This window comes from Pleurodeles waltl, chromosome 11 (genome assembly GCF_031143425.1).
Source record: "Pleurodeles waltl isolate 20211129_DDA chromosome 11, aPleWal1.hap1.20221129, whole genome shotgun sequence".
NCBI lineage: Eukaryota > Metazoa > Chordata > Amphibia > Caudata > Salamandridae > Pleurodeles > Pleurodeles waltl.
In genome coordinates this window covers 990,521,569-990,544,861 of record NC_090450.1, presented here as the reverse complement: position 1 = coordinate 990,544,861, position 23,293 = coordinate 990,521,569, and the positions used below count along the sequence as shown (strand labels likewise).

At 51.0% G+C, this 23,293-nt stretch overlaps 1 protein-coding gene across 1 annotated transcript in view; it reads right to left on the bottom strand.

Annotated features, from left to right (window-relative positions):
* Nucleotides 1–23,293, bottom strand: part of PPIL2 (peptidylprolyl isomerase like 2) — a 280,729-nt gene that overhangs the window by 43,885 nt on the left and 213,551 nt on the right. Inside the window, exons 13-14 of the mRNA XM_069215327.1 lie at nucleotides 15,330–15,419; nucleotides 6,001–6,034 (exon numbers count right to left, since the gene is read on the bottom strand). Of these exons, the coding sequence (XP_069071428.1) occupies nucleotides 6,001–6,034; nucleotides 15,330–15,419 (124 nt within the window). The remainder of the gene's footprint in view (nucleotides 1–6,000; nucleotides 6,035–15,329; nucleotides 15,420–23,293) is intronic.

Below are 23,293 nucleotides of genomic sequence, written 5' to 3'. Positions count from 1 at the left end.
CTATTCGGCCCGCCGGCATTTATTTACACCTGCTGCGGCTTCTGAGCAGAGCTACGGGCACCGGCACGCTTTCTTTCACAAATTAAGCAGTGGGCAAAGTGTTCTTTATAGCTGGAGCCCACGACTTGATGTGCACCTCCAAAAGTGCCAATCTGTTTTTTCGGGAGTACATTCAGCATCACGAGGAAGAGTATGATGTTGGGGTGCTTGGAAAATTCAGCGCAGACGGGGGCGCTCCGGAAGAACCTGTGCACCCCCAGATGAGGGGCTACCAGGACGCGCAGATGATGCATCAGGCTCAGAAGAAGAAAGGTGGGAGATGGAAGAAGGGGTACACAGAAGACTTGGAGATCACACCCCAAATGTGATTCCAATACAGATGGAAGGCGAAGGGGCCGTAAACACTGCTCTCATGACCCCCCAGATACAGGATGCCCCAGATGTGCTACACTCTGCTGATTGGAAAACCGAAAATGGAAGATTATCTTTCAACCTCTAAGTTTTTAACTTGTGCAGCTAAGGGACTGTCCTCCACCCTCGCTTCCGCAGAAACTAAGGGGTGCAGGGGCTACATCTTGCTTAGTTAGTTCGAGGCAACTTTTCCCACCCACCCTTGGCCTGAAGGTGGGACTGTCCACTTCAGACCTAGGTGCAGGGTCTTCATAGAAGAGCCCAAGGATGCTCCTGTCCTGGCAACCCTTCACTCCTCATGCATGTCTGCAAGAACGGTGATATCTTGCCTCCAGCTGTGGTCCGGTATGTCTGCCCCCACTACACCCCCCGCTCTGAGGCACCTCCCACCGGTGTAAGACCAGTCCTGTGGTCGCACTCATACGCACCACCTCCCCTCAGCCTCTTCCGTCCGGTCAGACAGCAGATATTGCCCTCCACCACCAGTGTTCACTTCCCCGACATGTAGCCTCCCAGTGTGCACACAGACCCTGGAAGAGGCGTGTTTCATTGGTGGGGTCAGCCACAGGACAAAGCTTTAAACAAAAATGTGTACTTTTTATCTTAATTTCAATTATCATATAAAGCTTTCTGCAGCCACAAGGAGAGTAGAGGTCCCATCTGGACTCACCAGCTCTACTGCAACAATCTAACGATCTGTAACAATGTAACAGGGTCCTGGGGGGCGGAGCCTATGAACAATTCAACCATTGGCTGAGATCAAGCATCCCAAATAATGAGATCAATGGGTTGCTAAAGTGTCTGTCTGTATGCACAACGACTGCATAAATCTCCTCCAATGACAGGGCGCTTGTGTCCCATGCGCTGGGCACCCTTATAACTGTGTCCTGTGATAACATGCAAACATCTCCAAAGGACTTTGATGACATTTACATATATATCATTAGCAAGAATTATTTCAAAAGCAAGTGAGTGTAATAAACCTCCTCTCCTGGAGGATGTGCACTGCTTCCAGACATCACTGCTGGTGATAATGTTCTCAGTGACCTCAATGGAGGAGAGTGAGGACGTTTGTAGCGACTGTGCCCCTGTGACATCACAGGAGGTGGCGCCATGGGACGTGCGTACGCACTGTGCGTCCAGGAGCCCTGAGGTTATCAATGTCTCAGACAAACTGTTCCACAAAAGATCTCTTTCCACAACTGATTGATGTAGACAGTAACACTGGACCAGGGATCCGTCATAAATGACACCAGGACGTGCAGGGACGCAGTCAGTGGCACACACCAGAGCAGCCCGTAACCGGATACTGTAAGAAAGCATGAATGTGGGAGGGGCCTGATGAGGGAATATTGCAACTCAATCGATGGCCCAGAGTGATAGATGCAGAGTTCTAGTCTGAACCCAATGCATGATCCACCTCTCCAGAGTGGTGAGATCTTTGGAAACCAAATGCCATCCCTGGTGCACCCCGCCTGGCACCGCTGGGGTTCTTGCACTGCCATGTCTCTTTGCGCTCTTGACCTGTCACTGATGGTGTGCGTGCACTGCCATTTCTGATGTTCTCACACTGCATCGCTAGTGTGCACGGGCCCTTATGCTTATTGGGCCCTGTCTGCCATCCTTCGGCCGAGGGAACTGGACGGCTCCAAAAATAATGCAGAATCTGTGAGGACATTTCTTTCTCCAGTGATTGGAGCAGTCAAGTGTTTACTGGGCGGTGTGGATGAGGCATTTGGTCATTTCCCACTTGTGTCCCAGTTGGCCTTCAGCCTCCATTCCTGAGGGATAAACAAGCTCCTCTCATTGTACACTTAACTCTCAAAGGGTGGACAGGGCAGGTCAATGCTGACTGCACAAGATGGTGGAGGATCTGGAACGGAGATGTACAACACAGGCACTATATTCAAACTCCGGGTCCACTGAGACCTTTAATTAAATGCAGAAAAGTTACAAAGAAGATCCCAGCAACTTCTGGGGCCCAGGTGAACTTTAGTTCCTACGCAGTTTGTTACTTTAATACAAATAAAAGTGTCGCAACGATCAACCCCATCCTATGGGGAAAGGTTTGGGCACCCTCAATGAATATGGTTAATTCTCATTTATCAACCTTTACTATGTGCTATGTCTACAAGTCCTGGTCAACGAAGCACAGGTACTAGACAGATTACTGCATCTATCAAGTTGGCTTTTTCCACTCTGCGGTTTACCTTAATTTAAAGGCATGGACGACTAACTGGGTTTGAACCGAAGTTGAGAGAAACTTGCAATAAAAACATCCTGATGCCTAAAACTCCAGCAATCACACTGAGCAGTACACTAGTTGCCCCAAGTCTTATGCGCTGTCCTGGGGGCCACCAGAGCTCTGAGGTTTGGCATGTGTAACTTGAAAGCTCAGGAGCTCAGGGGGAGCCCAGATACTGGCTGAGGTGGTCTCTCCGTCAACGGTCCAAGCACAGCCGGCCAGTGAGGATGGACTACACATTTTGGTGCATCCTCCGGGGGCACCAAACTTTAGGAGCCCCTCCCTCCATCCTGCCAGGTCTGGTTTATGACTCTCAGCTGCTGGAGGCACACAAGCCAGGGACTCACATGGTTGGGATAATCCAGCCACTGAGCCATACGTTTCCGACTGCCCCACAGTAGAAGTGTGGATCGCTTATTCTGTCTTCAGTCCTACCATCTGCCACTGATGGTGCAACAGAGCACTTCTCTTCAGGTGAAGACAGCACTGCTTGCTCATTGACTTGTTACGCACCTTCAAAGTTACACTGGGATCTGAGTGCATAACACATCTCCACCTCCTTACACATCACCTCCCTCAGTAAGTCTTGCATCGCTCGGCTTTCCTACCCTCAGCATCAAAGCCAAGCGCACTTTTGGAAACAATAGTATGTCAGACCCTGGAATATCAGTGGTAAAAACCCTGTGTGTCCTGGGACTCCCTAAGCAGTGAACAGTCACATACCACTACACAGCATGCATGCTGCTGTAAGGAAGGGGTAGGGAATGCTTCCTAACACAGAGGACATGCTGCGATCTGAGGCAGCATACATTCCCATCACACAACACACAGGGAGGGGTGGTAATGGACACTTCACTCACATAAGGGGGACCCCAGAACATGCATGCTGCAGGCAGGCAGGGGTATGCTCCCATTACACACACAGAAAATGCATGCACGGAGGAGTGGTGGTAGTGTATGCTTCCATTACACACACACACACCATGCATGCAGGAGTAGTAGGGTAAGCTTCCATTACACACACCATGCATGCAGGAGGAGGAGTAGTGTAAGCTTCCATTACACACACACACCATGCATGCAGGAGTAGTAGGGTAAGCTTCCATTACACACACCATGCATGCAGGAGGAGGAGGAGTAGTGTAAGCTTCCATTACACACACACACACCATGCATGCAGGAGTAGTAATGAAAGCTTCCATTACACACACACACACACCCCATACATGCAGGAGGAGTAGTAATGCAAGCTTCCATTACACACGCACCCCATGCATGCATGCAGGAGGGGTGGTAGTGTAAGCTTCCATTACAAACACCATGCATGCAGGAGTAGTAATGCAAGCTTCCATTACGCACACACCCCATGCAAGCAGGTGGGCCGGTAATGTAAACTTCCATTACACACACACACCATGCATGCAGGAGTAGTAGTAATGTAAGCTTCCATTACACACACCATGCATGCAGGAGGAAGAGTAGTAGTGTAAGCTTCAATTACACACACACCATGCATGCATGAGTAGTAGTAACGTAAGCTTTCATTACACACACACACACACACACACCTAATGCATGTATGCAGGTGGGCCAGTAGTGTAAGCTTCCATTACACACACACACCATGCATGCAGGAGTAGTAGTTAAAGCTTCCATTACACACACACCATGCATGCAGGAGGGCTGGTAGTGTAAACTTCTGTTACACACACAGACACCATGTATGCATGCAGCAGGAGTAGTAGTGTAAGCTTCCATTACAGACACACACACCATGCATGCATGCATTCAGGAGTAGTAGCGAAAGCTTCCATTACAGACACACACACCATGCATGCAGGAGGGGTGGTAGTGTAAGCTTCCATTACAAACACCATGCATGCAGGAGTAGTAATGCAAGCTTCCATTACGCACACACCCCATGCATGCAGGTGGGCCGGTAGTGTAAACTTCCATTACACACACACACACCATGCATGCAGGAGTAGTAGTAATGTAAGCTTCCATTACACACACCATGCATGCAGGAGGAGGAGTAGTAGTGTAAGCTTCAATTACACACACAGAACATGCATGCATGCATGCATGCAGGAGGGGTGGTGCTGGACCCTTCCCTCACACATGTATAGGTAGACACAGCACACACACACATGTTATATGCATGCATGCAGGAGGGGTGGTGCTGGATCCTTCCCTCACGGATATGTGGACACTGCACTCGCACACACACAGAACATGCATGCATACAGGAGGGGTGGTGCTGGTCGCTTCCCTCACACACGGATAGGTGGACACTACACACACACACAACATGCATGCAGGAGGGGGTGGTGGCGTACCCTTCTCACACACGGATAGGTGGACACTACACACACACACACACACACAGAGTACATGCATGGAGGAGGGGGTGGTGCTGGACCCTTCCCTCACACACGGATAGGTGGACACGGCACTCAAACACACACAGAACATGCATGCATGCAGGAGGTGGTGGTGGTGCTGGACCCGTCCCTCACCCACGGATGGGTGGACACTGCACTCACACAGAACATGCATGCATGCAGGAGGGGTGGTGCTGGTCGCTTCCCTCACCCACGGATGGGTGGACACTGCACTCACACACACAACATGCATGCAGGAGGGGGTGGTGGCGTACCCTTCTCACACACGGATAGGTGGACACTATATACACACACACACAGAGTACACACATGCAGGAGGGGTGGTGGCGTACCCTTCTCACACACGGATAGGTGGACACTATATACACACACAGAGTACATGCATGGAGGAGGGGGTGGTGCTGGACCCTTCCCTCACACACGGATAGGTGGACACGGCACTCAAACACACACACAGAACATGCATGCATGCAGGAGGGGGTGGTGGAGGACGCTTCTCTCACACACGGATAGGTGGACACGGCACACACACACACAACATGCATGCAGGAGGGGGTAGTGGCGTACCCTTCTCACACACGGATAGGTGGACACTGCACTCACACACACACACAGAACATGCATGCAGGAGGGGGTGGTGCTGGACCCTTCCTCACACATGGATAGGTGGACACTACACACACACACACACACACACACACACACACGCATGCAGGAGGGGTGGTGGCGTACCCTTCTCACACACGGATAGGTGGGCACTGCACTCACACAACTCGAGATAATTAATTGTACGTTTTGGAGCCCGGGGTCCAGTACAGAAGGGACTGTAAGAAACAGTCACTGCCTGACCACTTGGAATGACAAAGCAGCACGGGGAAGAAAATATAACACAACATGTAATAATGAAAGAAACCCAAAACTCGCAGTAAGGTGTCTTACCTGTTCCCGTCCCCGTGGGGTCCCCTCCTTGAATCTGTAGAAAAAAACAGAAAAAAAAACATTTTGTGCATTTACGTAAAAGTTCTAAAACCGTAAGTGCCACGTCAAGAATACTTCCCACTCAGCAATACATGCAGGTGCGAAGACACCCACCACCACATGGGTTCACAGAACATACGTCATGAGAAAACGTGTGGCTTCATACCAGACTGTGTACACAAGACACTCCTAAACTATCATCCATCCATCACTGGCAACATTGGCTCCTGTGTGTTCATTCACAGGGTACATTAACAAAGACCTAGCGCCTAGAGCATAGCGCCTTACGTGGCACAGCAGGGAGTCGAACTCATGAATTGTTCTCAGGGAATAATTAATCCCACAATTTCTCTCCTAAACTGTGGGGATGTAAGTAACAGTCACAGTTTAAAGTGGGCCAGGTCCCATTGGGTCTCAGACCTGGAAGTAATGAAACAGACATTGACACAGGATGCTGCCGGGCCCTGGGGTTATGGCCTGGACATTACAGGCAAAAACACAGACCGGTTTGATTGTAAAAAACACTTAAGGGAATCCAGGTCAGGGATGCAGTCCTGGTTTACATTTCACCCGTTTTACTTCAGCTTGCATTCACCAAGAGTATTTCTTACAATAGTTATGCAACAGATAAGTAACATAACATAGAAGTTGCATAAATTGAACAAAAGGCCTCTAAGGGCCAGATGTAGGTAAGTACGGGATTGCGACTCGCAATTTGCGAACCGCAATCCCTTGTGCAGGATGGTGTCCCTGACACCATCTGCGAATCGCAAGGAGGTGGCAAAGACCCACCTCATTAATATTAATGAGGCGGGTCGCAATTTGCGACCCCCTTGCGATTCCCTGCACTCACAGGGATGGTGGCCTGCTGGAGACAGCAGACCACCATGTCTGTGACTGCTTTTTTAATAAAGCAGTTTTTTTTGTTTGTATTGCAGCCCAGTTGCAATACACTCAGGAAAATGAAACCATTTGGTTTCATTTTTTCCAGAGTAGGCAGGCACTACCTGCTCTGAAAAAATATTTTTGGAGCCATTCACAAAGGGGAAAGGGGCCCATGGGGACCCCTTCCCTTTTGCGAATGAGTTAGCACCCACTTGACAAAGGTGCTAACTGCGAATTGCTTTGCGACCGCATTCACGGTCACAAAGCAATTCTGCATTGCGGTGCGACTCGCAAATAGGAAGGGGAACACCCCTTCCTATTTGCGAGTCGCATTCCCATTTTGCGAGTCGGTACCGACTCGCAAAATGGGAATGTGCATCACAATGCGCGTTTTGCATGGCGCAAACTGCGAATTTCGCAGTTTGCGCCATGCAAAACGTTACCTACATCTGGCCCTAAGCGCCTAAGCAAGTACAGGATGTTGCTTAATGTTCACGGCTGTGAGCTGGGGACTTGCAGCTAGAAGGCAGTGTGAGTTTCTCACAGTAGCTGTTAGTGGGTCATAAAGGTGTTCAGACTCGGTGCTCATCCAATCCTTGGCCTCTCTGCAGAGAGGCCTGAGTCATGATTGCACAAGGAGGTATACATAGCTGTTGAAATAATGATAACACCAGAGGTAAAACATGCTGTGCCTGCAGGTGAGGGGGTCCAGGTGAAGGGGAGGTGACGCACAGAGGTCTATGCAGAATAATAGTGTGAAAAAGCCAGCGATAAAGTGGAAGGACTTACTGAGCAAGATATGTAGATGGAAGATTTCAGAAAGGTTGGGAGTGTCTCACAGAGAGTGTGGTGTGAAGGGGAGAATGCGAGTGATTGAGACCCCCTGAAGACCACCACCACTTTTACAGTCTTCGTAATGTAGAATATGCCTTCTCATATTTTCAAAATCGAAACATTTTCAATTTTAATTATTTATAACAGCATTATTGTTGTTACTCATTTAGGCACAGGTCGTTGTTGTGTGGTACGTCTCGATGTAATAACAAAAACTCACAGAGAGGAACTCAGATGCTGGTCAGGTGGCATGTGGTATGCTGTGTGAAGCACAGGGTTCTGGCCCACACTCAGATGCTGGTCAGGTGGCATGTGGCATGCTGTGTGAAGCACAGGGTTCTGGCCCACACTCAGATGCTGGTCAGGTGGCATGCTGTGTGAAGCACACGGTTCTGGCCCACACTCAGATGCTGGTCAGGTGGCATGCGGTGTGAAGCACAGGGTTCTGGCCCACATTCAGATGCTGGTCAGGTGGCATGGTCTGTGAAGCACAGGGTTCTGGCCCACACTCAGATGCTGGTCAGGTGGCATGCGGTGTGAAGCACAGGGTTCTGGCCCACACTCAGATGCTGGTCAGGTGGCATGTGGCATGCTGTGTGAAGCACAGGGTTCTGGCCCACATTCAGATACTGGTCAGGTGGCATGCTGTGTAAAGCACAGGGTTCTGGCCCACACTCAGATGCTGGTCAGGTGGCATGTGGCATGCTGTGTGAAGCACAGGGTTCTGGCCCACATTCAGATGCTGGTCAGGTGGCATGCTGTGTGAAGCACAGGGTTCTGGCCCACACTCAGATGCTGGTCAGGTGGCATGCTGTGTGAAGCACAGGGTTCTGGCCCACATTCAGATGCTGGTCAGGTGGCATGGTGTGTGAAGCACAGAGTTCTGGCCCACACTCAGATGCTGGTCAGGTGGCATGCTGTGTGAAGCACAGAGTTCTGGCCCACACTCAGATGCTGGTCAGGTGGCATGTGACATGCTGTGTTAAGCACAGGGTTCTGGCCCACACTCAGATGCTGGTCAGGTGGCATGCTGTGTGAAGCACAGGGTTCTGGCCCACATTCAGATGCTGGTCAGGTGGCATGCTGTGTGAAGCACAGGGTTCTGGCCCACACTCAGATGCTGGTCAGGTGGCATGCTGTGTGAAGCACAGGGTTCTGGCCCACATTCAGATGCTGGTCAGGTGGCATGGTGTGTGAAGCACAGAGTTCTGGCCCACACTCAGATGCTGGTCAGGTGGCATGTGACATGCTGTGTTAAGCACAGGGTTCTGGCCCACACTCAGATGCTGGTCAGGTGGCATGCTGTGTGAAGCACAGGGTTCTGGCCCACATTCAGATGCTGGTCAGGTGGCATGGTGTGTGAAGCACAGGGTTCTGGCCCACGTTCAGATGCTGGTCAGGTGGCATGCTGTGTGAAGCACGGGGTTCTGGCCCACGTTCAGATGCTGGTCAGGTGGCATGCTGTGTGAAGTACAGGGTTCTGGCCCACACTCAGATGCTGGTCAGGTGGCATGTGACATGCTGTGTTAAGCACAGGGTTCTGGCCCACACTCGGATGCTGGTCAGGTGGCATGCTGTGTGAAGCACGGGGTTCTGGCCCACATTCAGATGCTGGTCAGGTGGCATGGTGTGTGAAGCACAGGGTTCTGGCCCACATTCAGATGCTGGTCAGGTGGCATGCTGTGTGAAGCACGGGGTTCTGGCCCACATTCAGATGCTGGTCAGGTGGCATGGTGTGTGAAGCACGGGGTTCTGGCCCACATTCAGATGCTGGTCAGGTGGCATGCTGTGTGAAGCACGGGGTTCTGGCCCACATTCAGATGCTGGTCAGGTGGCATGGTGTGTGAAGCACAGGGTTCTGGCCCACATTCAGATGCTGGTCAGGTGGCATGCTGTGTGAAGCACGGGGTTCTGGCCCACATTCAGATGCTGGTCAGGTGGCATGCGGTGTGAAGCACAGGGTTCTGGCCCACACTCAGATGCTGGTCAGGTGGCACGTGACATGCTGTGTTAAGCACAGGGTTCTGGCCCACGTTCAGATGCTGGTCAGGTGGCATGGTGTGTGAAGCACGGGGTTCTGGCCCACATTCAGATGCTGGTCAGGTGGCATGGTGTGTGAAGCACAGGGTTCTGGCCCACATTCAGATGCTGGTCAGGTGGCCTGCTGTGTGAAGCACAGGGTTCTGGCCCACACTCAGATGCTGGTCAGGTGGCATGGTGTGTGAAGCACAGGGTTCTGGCCCACACTCAGATGCTGGTCAGGTGGCATGGTGTGTGAAGCACAGGGTTCTGGCCCACGTTCAGATGCTGGTCAGGTGGCATGGTGTGTGAAGCACGGGGTTCTGGCCCACATTCAGATGCTGGTCAGGTGGCATGGTGTGTGAAGCACAGGGTTCTGGCCCACGTTCAGATGCTGGTCAGGTGGCATGGTGTGTGAAGCACGGGGTTCTGGCCCACACTCAGATGCTGGTCAGGTGGCATGTGACATGCTGTGTTAAGCACAGGGTTCTGGCCCACACTCAGATGCTGGTCAGGTGGCATGCTGTGTGAAGCACAGGGTTCTGGCCCACATTCAGATGCTGGTCAGGTGGCATGGTGTGTGAAGCACAGGGTTCTGGCCCACGTTCAGATGCTGGTCAGGTGGCATGCTGTGTGAAGCACGGGATTCTGGCCTACATTCAGATGCTGGTCAGGTGGCATGGTGTGTGAAGCACAGGGTTCTGGCCCACATTCAGATGCTGGTCAGGTGGCATGCTGTGTGAAGCATGGGGTTCTGGCCCACATTCAGATGCTGGTCAGGTGGCATGCGGTGTGAAGCACAGGGTTCTGGCCCACACTCAGATGCTGGTCAGGTGGCACGTGACATGCTGTGTTAAGCACAGGGTTCTGGCCCACGTTCAGATGCTGGTCAGGTGGCATGGTGTGTGAAGCACGGGGTTCTGGCCCACATTCAGATGCTGGTCAGGTGGCATGGTGTGTGAAGCACAGGGTTCTGGCCCACATTCAGATGCTGGTCAGGTGGCATGCTGTGTGAAGCACAGGGTTCTGGTCCACACTCAGATGCTGGTCAGGTGGCATGCTGTGTGAAGCACAGGGTTCTGGCCCACGTTCAGATGCTGGTCAGGTGGCATGTGACATGCTGTGTAAAGCACAGGGTTCTGGCCCACATTCAGATGCTGGTCAGGTGGCATGCTGTGTGAAGCACAGGGTTCTGGCCCACTCTCAGATGCTGGTCAGGTGGCATGCTGTGTGAAGCACAGGGTTCTGGCCCACACTCAGATGCTGGTCAGGTGGCATGCGGTGTGAAGCACAGGGTTCTGGCCCACACTCAGATGCTGGTCAGGTGGCATGTGACATGCTGTGTGAAGCACAGGGTTCTGGCCCACACTCAGATGCTGGTCAGGTGGCATGTGACATGCTGTGTGAAGCACAGGGTTCTGGCCCACACTCAGATGCTGGTCAGGTGGCATGGTGTGTGAAGCACGGGGTTCTGGCCCACACTCAGATGCTGGTCAGGTGGCATGGTGTGTGAAGCACGGGGTTCTGGCCCACATTCAGATGCTGGTCAGGTGGCATGGTGTGTGAAGCACAGGGTTCTGGTCCACGTTCAGATGCTGGTCAGGTGGCATGGTGTGTGAAGCACAGGGTTCTGGCCCACGTTCAGATGCTGGTCAGGTGGCATGGTGTGTGAAGCACAGGGTTCTGGCCCACACTCAGATGCTGGTCAGGTGGCATGCTGTGTGAAGCACAGGGTTCTGGCCCACACTCAGATGCTGGTCAGGTGGCATGCTGTGTGAAGCACAGGGTTCTGGCCCACATTCAGATGCTGGTCAGGTGGCATGCGGTGTGAAGCACACGGTTCTGGCCCACACTCAGATGCTGGTCAGGTGGCATGCTGTGTGAAGCACGGGGTTCTGGCCCACACTCAGATGCTGGTCAGGTGGCATGCTGTGTGAAGCACAGGGTTCTGGCCCACACTCAGATGCTGGTCAGGTGGCATGTGGCATGCGGTGTGAAGCACACGTTTCTGGCCCACACTACTACGCCGCATTTATGTACCTCCCATACTTTTCACGCAACCTAAAGCACTACAACGAATAAGCAAGAAAAGGCAAATTATGCAGCATTATGCAGCACATTTCTTAATAGTATTACTTCATTATTTCATCATTTTAAGCTTGGTAACGCTGTCGGGGCATTGGTTGCACCTCATTAGTACCAGTTTAACACCCAAATATAGCAATAAGCAACAGGAAGGTGGCCAATCCAGCTTTGCAAAGAGCCGTCCACAGCGTAGCAACACGTGTCGCTGCTGTTTAGTAACTTGTGAAATGTTTGAGCTGAAGACAAATTTTGTTAACATCTTCAGATTATGTGGTAGATGATGGATTGTGTTGCGTATGCGGCAAATCTATAATTATGCGAAAATTGCTGCACAATAGAATAATTCTAGTTGCCCTGGATATAGCTTGGTTCCAGTGCCAGGGAACCAGGACTAGTGCCTACTCATTACCAACCTCAATACCAGGGAATCAGGTTCAGCACCTACTCAAGACTAGTTCTGGTGCCAGAGAATAACCAGACCAGACCCCACTTAGAACCAGCTCCAGTGCCAGGGAAAAGCCACACATGCACTTGCCCTTGATTAGCTCTAGTGCCATGGAATCAGGTCCAGCACCTGCTCAGAACCAGCTCTAGTGCCAGTGAAACCAGTACATGATCACATCAGCCCATGTGCCAGGGAACCAGGACCAGCACTGCTCAGAACCAGCTCTAGTGCCAGTGAAACCAGTACATGATCATATCAGCCCATGTGCCAGGGAACCAGGACCAGCACCTGCTCAGAACCAGCTCTAGTGCCAGTGAAACCAGTACATGATCATATCAGCCCATGTGCCAGGGAACCTGGATCAGCACGTGTGGTACCAGCTCCGATGACACAGAAACTGAACCAGAACCTTCTCAAATCCAGCTGTAGTGCCAGGGAACATCCAAACCAGCAGCTGCTCATAACCCTCCCAATGCCAGGGAACCAGGAAAAGTACCCGCTCATTGCTACCTCTAGAGCCAGGACAGCACCTGCTCAAAACCAGCTCTAGTGCCAGGGGGTGAGGACCAGCACCCACTCATTACTTCCTCTGGAGCGAAGACCAGCACCAGCTCAGAACCAGCTCTAGTGCCAGTGCCCCTGCCAGCCAGCAGCTCTAGTGCCAGGGAACCAACATCAGCACGAGCTCTGGTGACAGGGAACAAGGTCCAGCACCTGCTCAAAACCAGCTCTAGTGCCAGGGGGTGAGGACCAGCACCCACTCATTACTTCCTCTAGAGCGAAGACCAGCACCAGCTCACAACCAGCTCTAGTGCCAGGGAACCAGGATCAGCACCTTCCCAGAACCAGCTCTAGTGCCAGGGGATCAAGTCTAGCACCTGCTCAGAACCAGATCAAGTGCCATGGAACCAGAACCAGCTCTAGTGCCAGTGATCCTGGGTCAGCACCTGCTGAGAACCAGCTCTAGTGCCAGGGAACCAGGATCAGCACCTGCTGAGAACCAGCTCGAGTGCCAGGGAACCAGGACCAGCACTTGCTCAGAACCAGCTCTGGTGCCAGTGAAACAGAACCAGCACCGTGGCCAAAACCAGCTCAGGACCAGTTCTGGTGCCAGTGAACCAGAGGCGACCGGTTTGGAATGAACTCTACCACAAAAGAGATCAGAGTGATAACTCTTCCTGAAGAGCTCCTTGAAAAGCCCGGAGAAGGTGAGACCTCACCTCTCCCCAGCTTCGGAGTCACCACCTCTGGGCTTTGACGTCACACCTCATGAAACCACAGCTTTTTATTTGATCTGCAGATGTGTGATAATGATGTGAACACCTGAGAGTGGCCCCAGGGGAAGGTGCATCGAAATAGACTGAAGTGGAGGAAGGGCCCATGGTTCATGGCGAAGGACCAGGGTTTTAGGAAAGAGTCAAGCGTAACATATGAACCGAAGTGGTGAGAATACAAGGGTTTTCATGCGGGCTGTAGCCCCCCTGTATCTTTGCAGAGCATTGTGTCTGGGTCACACACCTGGCACAAGCTGAAATAAACGGGCGAGTGTCTAGGAATAACCATGTACATGAGCTGTCGGCTGCTCAAAGACATTCAACGTAACGCTGAGAAAGGATTCAGGGCGCTTCTAGGCCCTACACTGTGCCTGCCCACCTGTAGGCTCTGAAGCGCTCCCATTGGTGGCGGTTGCTTGCCCATCTGCACGCAAGTCCAGGACAAGTCAAGTGACTCAGGGCCTGATTTCGAGTTCTGTGGAGGTGTTTCTCCGTCACAACGGTGACCGTCCACCGAAATATAAATCCCATAGGATATAATGGCATTAATAATTTGGCGGACAGGCTATCCGTACCCGTTGTGATGGAGTAACGCCTCTGCCAAACTCTAAATCAGGCCCTGGTGAATTTTCAATTAATGCAACATCACCGACTTTAAAGCGAAGCACATTGCATACATGTAGCCTGTTGCTAGATTATCGTCCTCTTAAAAGTGTTTTAACCTGAAGGGTATGTTTCAGTAAACGGTGATGAAGTCCATATGTATACAAACTAATGGCAGTTAAGACCAGCTGGGACAAAGAAAATGTGGAGGGGTATTGGTCCGACATCGAATAAATCACTAATTTCTCTGACTCCTTGTCCAACCTGTAGATACTGTCAATTTTACCACAGGCGTACAGACTCCTTGTATCTCCTGTTTTATGCCTCAATTGTTGTTTTAATGTCAGTAAAATGTCTGTTGATTGAACTGACTTCTCTGAGGGCTTTCTGAATTGGCAGCACTAGACTCTGGCGCAGCCAATCACAAGAGAGTTCGCCCACACCACCAATCACAAGAGAGTTCGCCCACACCACCAATCACAAGAGAGCTCTTCTCCCACACCGCCAATCACAAGAGACCTCGTCACCCGCACCCACCCAGTGATCCATCAGGCCTCTGGCTGAATGGAAAGACTGACTCTGAAACTAGGCTGGAATATCCTGATGGAGAGAAGAAAAATATAACCCAATATGGCCTGCGACAAGATCGCATAGTCACTGATAATTTTCCTTTCTCAGTGTTGACCTCTTATAATCTATAGCCCGCACCTTTTAAAGAAGCGAATTGAACCCGACCTAACTTTAAGATTTATTCTTGCTAAAAAATCACTCCCATGAACTCCATTCTGTCACCTCGGAAGATCTTAGTACAACTGGTGCTGGGGTATCCTTGAAAAAATCAAAAGGTGATGGGAAGAATGCTTGCGATAAGACTAACCACTGGCAACCACCCGAGGTAGCCTCCCAGTCCATCGTTCTTTTGCCCACTATGCCACCCAGGTTTGGACCCAACCTTATGCAAATCAGAGTCTTGAACCTGCCCTAACAGGACTAGTCCAGCCAGAACTGGCAGGTCAAGCCTCCCTGAGCCGGAACACAAGCAACCCTGGACCGGTTTCGCCCAGATTGGGGCTCTTCAGGTGGGTGTAGCAGGGATATCCTCGCCCACAGCAGAGCCTTGCAGCCGGTGTCCCCACCATGCTTACCATGAAGTTGCGGATGGACCGATGGAAGATGGTGTTGTCGTAGTAGTTCTTCTTGCAGAGCTTTATGAAGTTTTCACACGTTTTTGGAGTCTAGAAATGTAAAACGTAGCTGTTATTTTACTGGGATAGCCCAGGCTGGTGAATCCCCTCTAAGGGCAGGGCCACTGAAAGTATGCAGCAGGGGAGGGTCAAATTATGCGGCAACAAAAGGCAAAGAAAAATGGGGCATAATGCAGCACATTTTGTGATAGTATTACTTCATTATTATGTCATTTTTACACTTGTTAACACTGTCTGAGCGATGGTTGCACCTCATTTGTACAAGTTTATCACCCAATTATAACAATAAGCAACAGAAAGGTGGCCAGTCAGCCTTTGCAAAGGGCCTTCCACTGCGCAGTAACATGTTGATGTGTTTTTAGTAACTTTTTTAACCTTTTGAGGTTGAAACCAATTTTCTTTTGTTAAAATCTGCAGATTATGCAGCCAATTATGGAGCAAATGTGGCACACCTATAATTACGTACAAATGCTGCGGCCGAACAATCCTATAGTTTGTGTTCCTGCCTGCGGGGTACCTGGACGCTTTGGGTACGTGGGTGCAGATTCGATACAAGCTATAGTAAGTGTAAAGAAATGGCTCCCTGTTGCAGTTACCCCCCACTTTTTGCCTGATACTGATGCTGACTTGACTGAGAAGTGTGCTGGGACCCTGCTAACCAGGCCCCAGCACCAGTGTTCTTTCACCTAAAATGTACCATTGTTTCCACAATTGGCACAACCCTGGCACCTAGGTAAGTCCCTTGTAACTGGTACCCCTGGTACCAAGGGCCCTGATGCCAGGGAAGGTCTCTAAGGGCTGCAGCATGTCTTATGCCACCCTAGGGACCCCTCACTCAGCACAGACACACTGCTTGCCAGCTTGTGTGTGCTGATGGGGAGAAAATGACTAAGTCGACATGGCACTCCCCTCAGGGTGCCATGCCAACCTCACACTGCCTATGCAGTATAGATAAGTCACCCCTCTAGTAGGCCTTACAGCCCTAAGGCAGGGTGCACTATACCACAGGTGAGGGCATATGTGCATGAGCACTATGCCCCTACAGTGTCTAAGCAAAACCTTAGACATTGTAAGTGCAGGGTAGCCATAAGAGTATATGGGCTGGGAGTCTGTCAAAAACGAACTCCACAGCTCCATAATGGCTACACTGAATACTGGGAAGTTTAGTATCAAACTTCTCAGAATAATAAACCCACACTGATGCCAGTGTTGGATTTATTAAAAAATACACACAGAGGGCATCTTAGAGATACCCCCTGTATTTTACCCAATTGTTCAGTGCAGGACTGACTGGTCTGTGCCAGCCTGCTGCTGAGAGACGAGTGTCTGACCTCATGCGGTGAGAGCCTTTGTGCTCTCTGAGGACAGAAACAAAGCCTGCTCTGGGTGGAGGTGCTTCACACCTCCCCCCTGCAGGAACTGTAACACCTAGCAGTGAGCTTCAAAGGCTCAAGCTTCGTGTTACAATGCCCCAGGGCACTCCAGCTAGTGGAGATGCCCGCCTCCTGGACCCAGCCCCCACTTTTGGCGGCAAGTCCAGGAGAGATAATGAGAAAAACAAGGAGGAGTCACTGGCCAGTCAGGACAGCCCCTAAGGTGTCCTGTGCTGAGGTGCCTCTGACTTTTAGAAATCCTCCATCTTGAAGAAGGAGGATTCCCCCAATAGGGATAGGAATGTGACCCCCTCCCCTTGGGAGGAGGCACAAAGAGGGTGTACCCACCCTCAGGGCTAGTAGCCATTGGCTACTAACCCCCCAGACCTAAACACGCCCTTAAATTTAGTATTTAAGGGCTTCCCTGAACCTAAAGATTTAGATTCCTGCAACAACAAGAAGAAGGACTGCCTAGCTGAAAACCCCTGCAGAGGAAGACCAGAAGACAACAACTGCCTTGGCTCCAGAAACTCACCGGCCTGTCTCCTGCCTTCCAAAGAACTCTGCTCCAGCGACGCCTTCCAAAGGGACCAGCGACCTCTGACTCCTCTGAGGACTGCCCTGCTTCGACGACGACAAGAAACTCCCGAGGACAGCGGACCTGCTCCAAAAAGACTGCAACTTTATCCAAAGGAGCAGCTTTAAAGAACCCTGCAAACTCCCCGCAAGAAGCGTGAGACTTGCAACACTGCACCCGGCGACCCCGACTCGGCTGGTGGAGAACCAACACCTCAGGGAGGACCCCCGGACTACTCTACGACTGTGAGTACCAAAACCTGTCCCCCCTGAGCCCCCACAGCGCCGCCTGCAGAGGGAATCCCGAGGCTTCCCCTGACCGCGACTCTCTGAAACCTAAGTCCCGACGCCTGGAAAAGACCCTGCACCCGCAGCCCCCAGGACCTGAAGGACCAGACTTTCACTGCAGAAGTGACCCCCAGGAGTCCCTCTCCCTTGCCCAAGTGGAGGTTTCCCCGAGGAAGCCCCCCCTTGCCTGCCTGCAGCGCTGAAGAGATCCCTTGATCTCTCATTGACTTCCATTGCGAACCCGACGCTTGTTCTAACACTGCACCCGGCCGCCCCCGCGCCGCTGAGGGTGAAATTTCTGTGTGGGCTTGTGTCCCGCCCGGTGCCCTACAAAACCCCCCTGGTCTGCCCTCCGAAGACGCGGGTACTTACCTGCTGGCAGACTGGAACCGGGGCACCCCCTTCTCTCCATTGAAGCCTATGCGTTTTGGGCACCACTTTGAACTCTGCACCTGACCGGCCCTGAGCTGCTGGTGTGGTAACTTTGGGGTTGCTCTGAACCCCCAACGGTGGGCTACCTTGGACCAAGAACTGAACCCTGTAAGTGTCGTACTTACCTGGTAAAGCTAACAAAAACTTACCTCCCCCAGGAACTGTGAAAATTGCACTAAGTGTCCACTTTTGAAATAGCTATTTGTGAATAACTTGAAAAGTATACATGCAAATGAAATGATTCAAAGTTCCTAATGTACTTACCTGCAATACCTTTCAAACAAGATATTACATGTTAAATTTGAACCTGTGGTTCTTAAAATAAACTAAGAAAAGATATTTTTCTATACAAAACCTATTGGCTGGATTTGTCTCTGAGTGTGTGTACCTCATTTATTGTCTATGTGTATGTACAACAAATGCTTAACACTACTCCTTGGAGAAGCCTACTGCTCGACCACACTACCACAAAATAGAGCATTAGTATTATCTCTTTTTACCACTATTTTACCTCTAAGGGGAACCCTTGGACTCTGTGCATGCTATTCCTTACTTTGAAATAGCACATACAGAGCCAACTTCCTACAGTAAGCATAAAGGCAACTGCTCTTCAAAACAAGCGAGTGCAAGAAACATAACCATAGATTTGCTGAGGATGGCAACCTAAGGGGGGGATGCACCAAGGATTGTTTGCGGTGGCCTCGGGGAAAAGGCGCGCAACAGCATCATTATCCCACAAACAACATATGCCGTAGCTCAGCAGCCAGCCTTGTGCCGTATACCCCATCTCTGAACACCCTGCCGTACCCATTCATTAAAAATGCCCTGCGTCATCCTCCCCAAGAGACCACACACCCAATGCCCCTCCTCAAGCAGTGGCCAGCACACTTCCAGCCAATATAACCCACAGAAGGCCACACACCATCACCTGCAGGAACCATACACCGTCCCTCACCAGACCAAGCGTCATTCATTCTTCCACGCGACCAGGTACCATCCACACCTGGGGCAGATCACTCACTCACCCACGGAGGAAGTGCACCCCCATCCCCCCCTAGTATGGGCAACCTTACCCCTCAACTGCATTGGATCACTGACCCACCCACTGCAGCACAGCATGTCCAGCAGACGATCATTCTAGTGCTGTATCGTTTTAGTGGTCATTCTGGCCAGTTAGTGTCGCGTTTCTTCAACTTGCAACACGGGGTGAGTAGATGTGCCCTCCTCCGTCACTTTACGGTTGATGACTTTTCACCTTTCACATTACTGGTCTGTGGAGGAGCTTCACAGAGGGGAGAGAGATACAAAGCCATATCCCTCACTTTCCCCCTTTTTAGGTCTAGCTTGACAACACAGCTGTGGACTGACCTTATGTGATCATCAGAAAAGAGCTTTCAGTACTACCAGGGGAGGGGCTAAGGCTCCACCCACACGTTGCTCGCCTTCTGCAAAGCATTTGATTGGCCAGAAGCTGTGTGCTTCCAATGCTTTTATTGCACTTTTTGCCTTATTGGAAAGCTTAGGCTCCGGACACTGGAAATGAGTTGGTTATGCTGACAAGCCGATTATAAGACTTGAGCTTGATCTCTTTATTATGAAAAGTTACAATAAAGGCAGAAGTTGTGACGTGTATGTGGTGAAAAGCATATTTTAATAATTTATTGCATGGACTTGGTTAGACAAAGGAAGCCAGAAGATGCTGAGACCCACTGGGCGGAAGTACAAAACAAACATTGGTGCTAGATTTTTCACAACATTGCCAATGGCCCAATTTGTACCCCAGGGTTTGGCGTGCTTGGAGGCTGTTCGGCGATCTTCGGAAGAGCTCGGGTCTCTTGCGACAGCCTTGAGACATGAAGAGGGAGATGGTTGATGCAAGGGATACAGGTATTGGGACTTTGGGCCCAGCTTTGGCCCTGTGCTAGACCTGGCCACTGTGTTAGCCAACTCAGTGGGTTGAAGACTTTGGCAAATTATAAGGCGTTACACCATAAAATCTAGTGTTCCAAAAACCCAAACCAGTGAGGTCGACGGTAATTGTACTTACATAGTGCTTACTACCCCTCACGAGGCACTGAAGTCCTTTTTGGTGAGTAGCCCGCTAAGGAACCCAAAATGGATTAGTGGAGGATTAGAATAAGGAAACGTAAATTGTTAATGGTGCTCCCCCAAGGTGACCGGATGGGCAGTCATTTGGGTCAGATTAGGGGACAGTGCTGTGAAGGCAGGCCTTACGGGCTGTGACGTAGCTGAGAGAGTCCAGTACCCAGAGGGCACAGCCATCTGCACTCTGCCCTCGACGCTGCTAAAGTGGGTCATCGGTTTAAAATGAATGTTGTGGAACAGTTCTTGTCTCGCATTGGTTGGCCAAGCAGCCAATCAGAGCACAGCACCGAGAGACTGTGCTTCCGTTTCCAAGGTGATGGGCGCATCAGGAGTTGGAGGCCGTTGCTATGGCAGAGGATGCTAACACCGGCAGCAGAGCCCATCCTTTCCACAACACTGTATTCGTTTCCTCTCCAGCGACAAGCAACGCGAGACAAAGTGCCCACTGCTGCCAAGAGCCGCGGTCTGCAGGGGTGCGGGGCAGAGGTGAGGCCACCAGACATCTGCAGCGGACCAAACTGAGTGATCCTGGGCGAATCACTATCTCCTTGAGCATCAGCCTTTCCCTGAGAGTCTTGCAAAAACATGTGTTTTACATTTAGAGGTGCACAGAAGTGGCGTTTCTAAAGCGGCTTTTACAATACCTAAGCAAGTTGAGCACCTCCTGCAGCAAGCTATGTATATGACGCAGGTTAGTGCCGACTCAGCCTTTTATCCTGCCGAGGTCAACAACAGTTAAGATAAAGGTAAATAAGTGATATTTAAATCTGTGACAAGCACAGCTTGCATGGTCTGGGCCAGGAGCTACCCCCTACTGCCCTGTGGCATCTTTAGGGAGACACAAATAAACTAGCTCTCGTTTTAAAGTGACCCAGGCAGGCAGGTCCCCAGGATGGAAAGGGGTGTGTGTGTGTGTGTGTAGGCTAGAGGTGGGCGAGCCAACAAATTAACATGCAGAGCCAAGCCAGAGCACAGCAAAGCGTCGGCTCTGGTTCAAAGAGGCTGTGCACGAGCTGTGCAAATATTTAGCATGTAAATAATGCAACTCCCATCATGTCATAGTATGATAAAGGGTCTTCAAAATTCAAAAACGTCATTTGTTTACACGCGGAAGCGTTTCACTTCGTGCCCCACTCCAATCTGCCCCACTCTGATCCAAAACAATCTGCCCCACTCTGATCCAAAACAATCTGCCCCACTCTGATCCAAAACAATCTGCCCCACTCTGATCCAAAACAATCTGCCCCACTCTGATCCAAAACAATCTGCCCCACTCTGATCCAAAACAATCTGCCCCACTCTGATCCAAAACAATCTGCCCCACTCTGATCCAAAACAATCTGCCCCACTCCGATCCAAAACAATCTGCCCCACTCCGATCCAAAACAATCTGCCCCACTCCGATCCAAAACAATCTGCCCCACTCCGATCCAAAACAATCTGCCCCACTCCGATCCAAAACAATCTGCTTCACTCCGATCTAAAAGTTTCCCCTCTTCAATACCAACAATCTGCCTCACTCCAATCTCCCCACTCCAAATCAAAGATCTGCTCACTCCCATCAAAAGCAATCTGCCCCACTCCAATCCAAAACAATCTGCCCCACTCCAATCTACCCAACTACAATGAAAAACAATCTGCCCCCACCCCAGTCCGTCCTGCTCCAACCCAGTTCAACTCACTCCAATCCACTCAACTCCATCCCAATTCACCCCACTCCAATCCACACCAATCCACGTCAACCCAGACCAATCGATTCTACCCCACTCCTATCTAGTCTACCCACTCCTATCTACCACAATCCACCCTACTCCAGTCCAACCCATCCAATCCAACCCACCTTAAACCAATCCACTGCACTGCAATCCAATACATCCCACTCCTGTCCAATCCACCCCACCCCACCCACTCCAATCCAAACTCAATCCAACTCACCCCACCCCACTCCAATCCAACCCACCCAGTCCACCCTCCCACACCCCAATCCAATCCCTCCTACTCCAATCCAGTGCACCCTACCCCATTTCAATCCACCTCACTGAAATCCAATCCCATATTCACTCCAATCAACCTCGCCCCACTCTACTCCAATCCACCCCACTCCCATCCACTCCACCCCAAACCACCCCACTCCAATCCACTCTAACTCATCCACTCCAATACAGTCCACCTTAATCCACCAACTCCTATTGAATCCACCCCAATCCAGCCCACTCCAAACTACTCTATTCTAACCCACCCCAAACCAATCAAATCCACCCCACCTCACTTCACTCCAATCCACCCCAGTCCAAACCACCCCACTCCAGTCCAATACACCACAACCCACCTTACTCAAATCCAATCAAATCCACACAATTCCTCTCCAAAAAATCCATTCCACTCCAATCCACATCACCCACCCCACTCAATCCAATCCACCCACTCAATCAAATCCACCCTACTCAATCCATTCTACCCCACTCAAATCCACCTCACTCCAGTCCATTCCACCTTAGTGCAATCCACCACACCCCAATCCACCCAAACCTGTCCCACCACACTCCACCCTATCCCAATTCACCCACTCAAATCCAACCCACTCAAATCCACCCATTTCAATTCAATCCAGTCAACCCCACTCCAATCTACCCCAATCCAATCCACCCCACAGTAGTCCAATCCAAACCACCCCACACCAGTTCAATCCACCCATCCACTCCACCTGGCCCACAACTATACAAACCACCCCACCCGATCCATCCACCCCACTACAGTCCAATGAATCCAATCCACCCCACTTAAGTCCACTTCAATCCTCCCCACTCCAGTCTAATCCACCCTACTGCAACTCATCCCACTCAAAACCACTCCACTCTAATCCACCCCACTCCCATCCACACCTCCCTATTCCACCCTATGTCACTCCACAACACTGCATCACTGAATTCTACTTTCCTCCACTCAACTATATGACACACTACACCCTCTACGCCACTGACTTTTAGCCCATGCTGAACAGCAGCCACACTAGCGTACATGTCAGAACACATTGCCAAAGCCAATAGCTCTTGTATAGGCGAGGCCTATTGGCTTTGCCAAAGCTTGTTTTTAATGTACTTGGACCACTTAGCAAGACCTGCACCCATT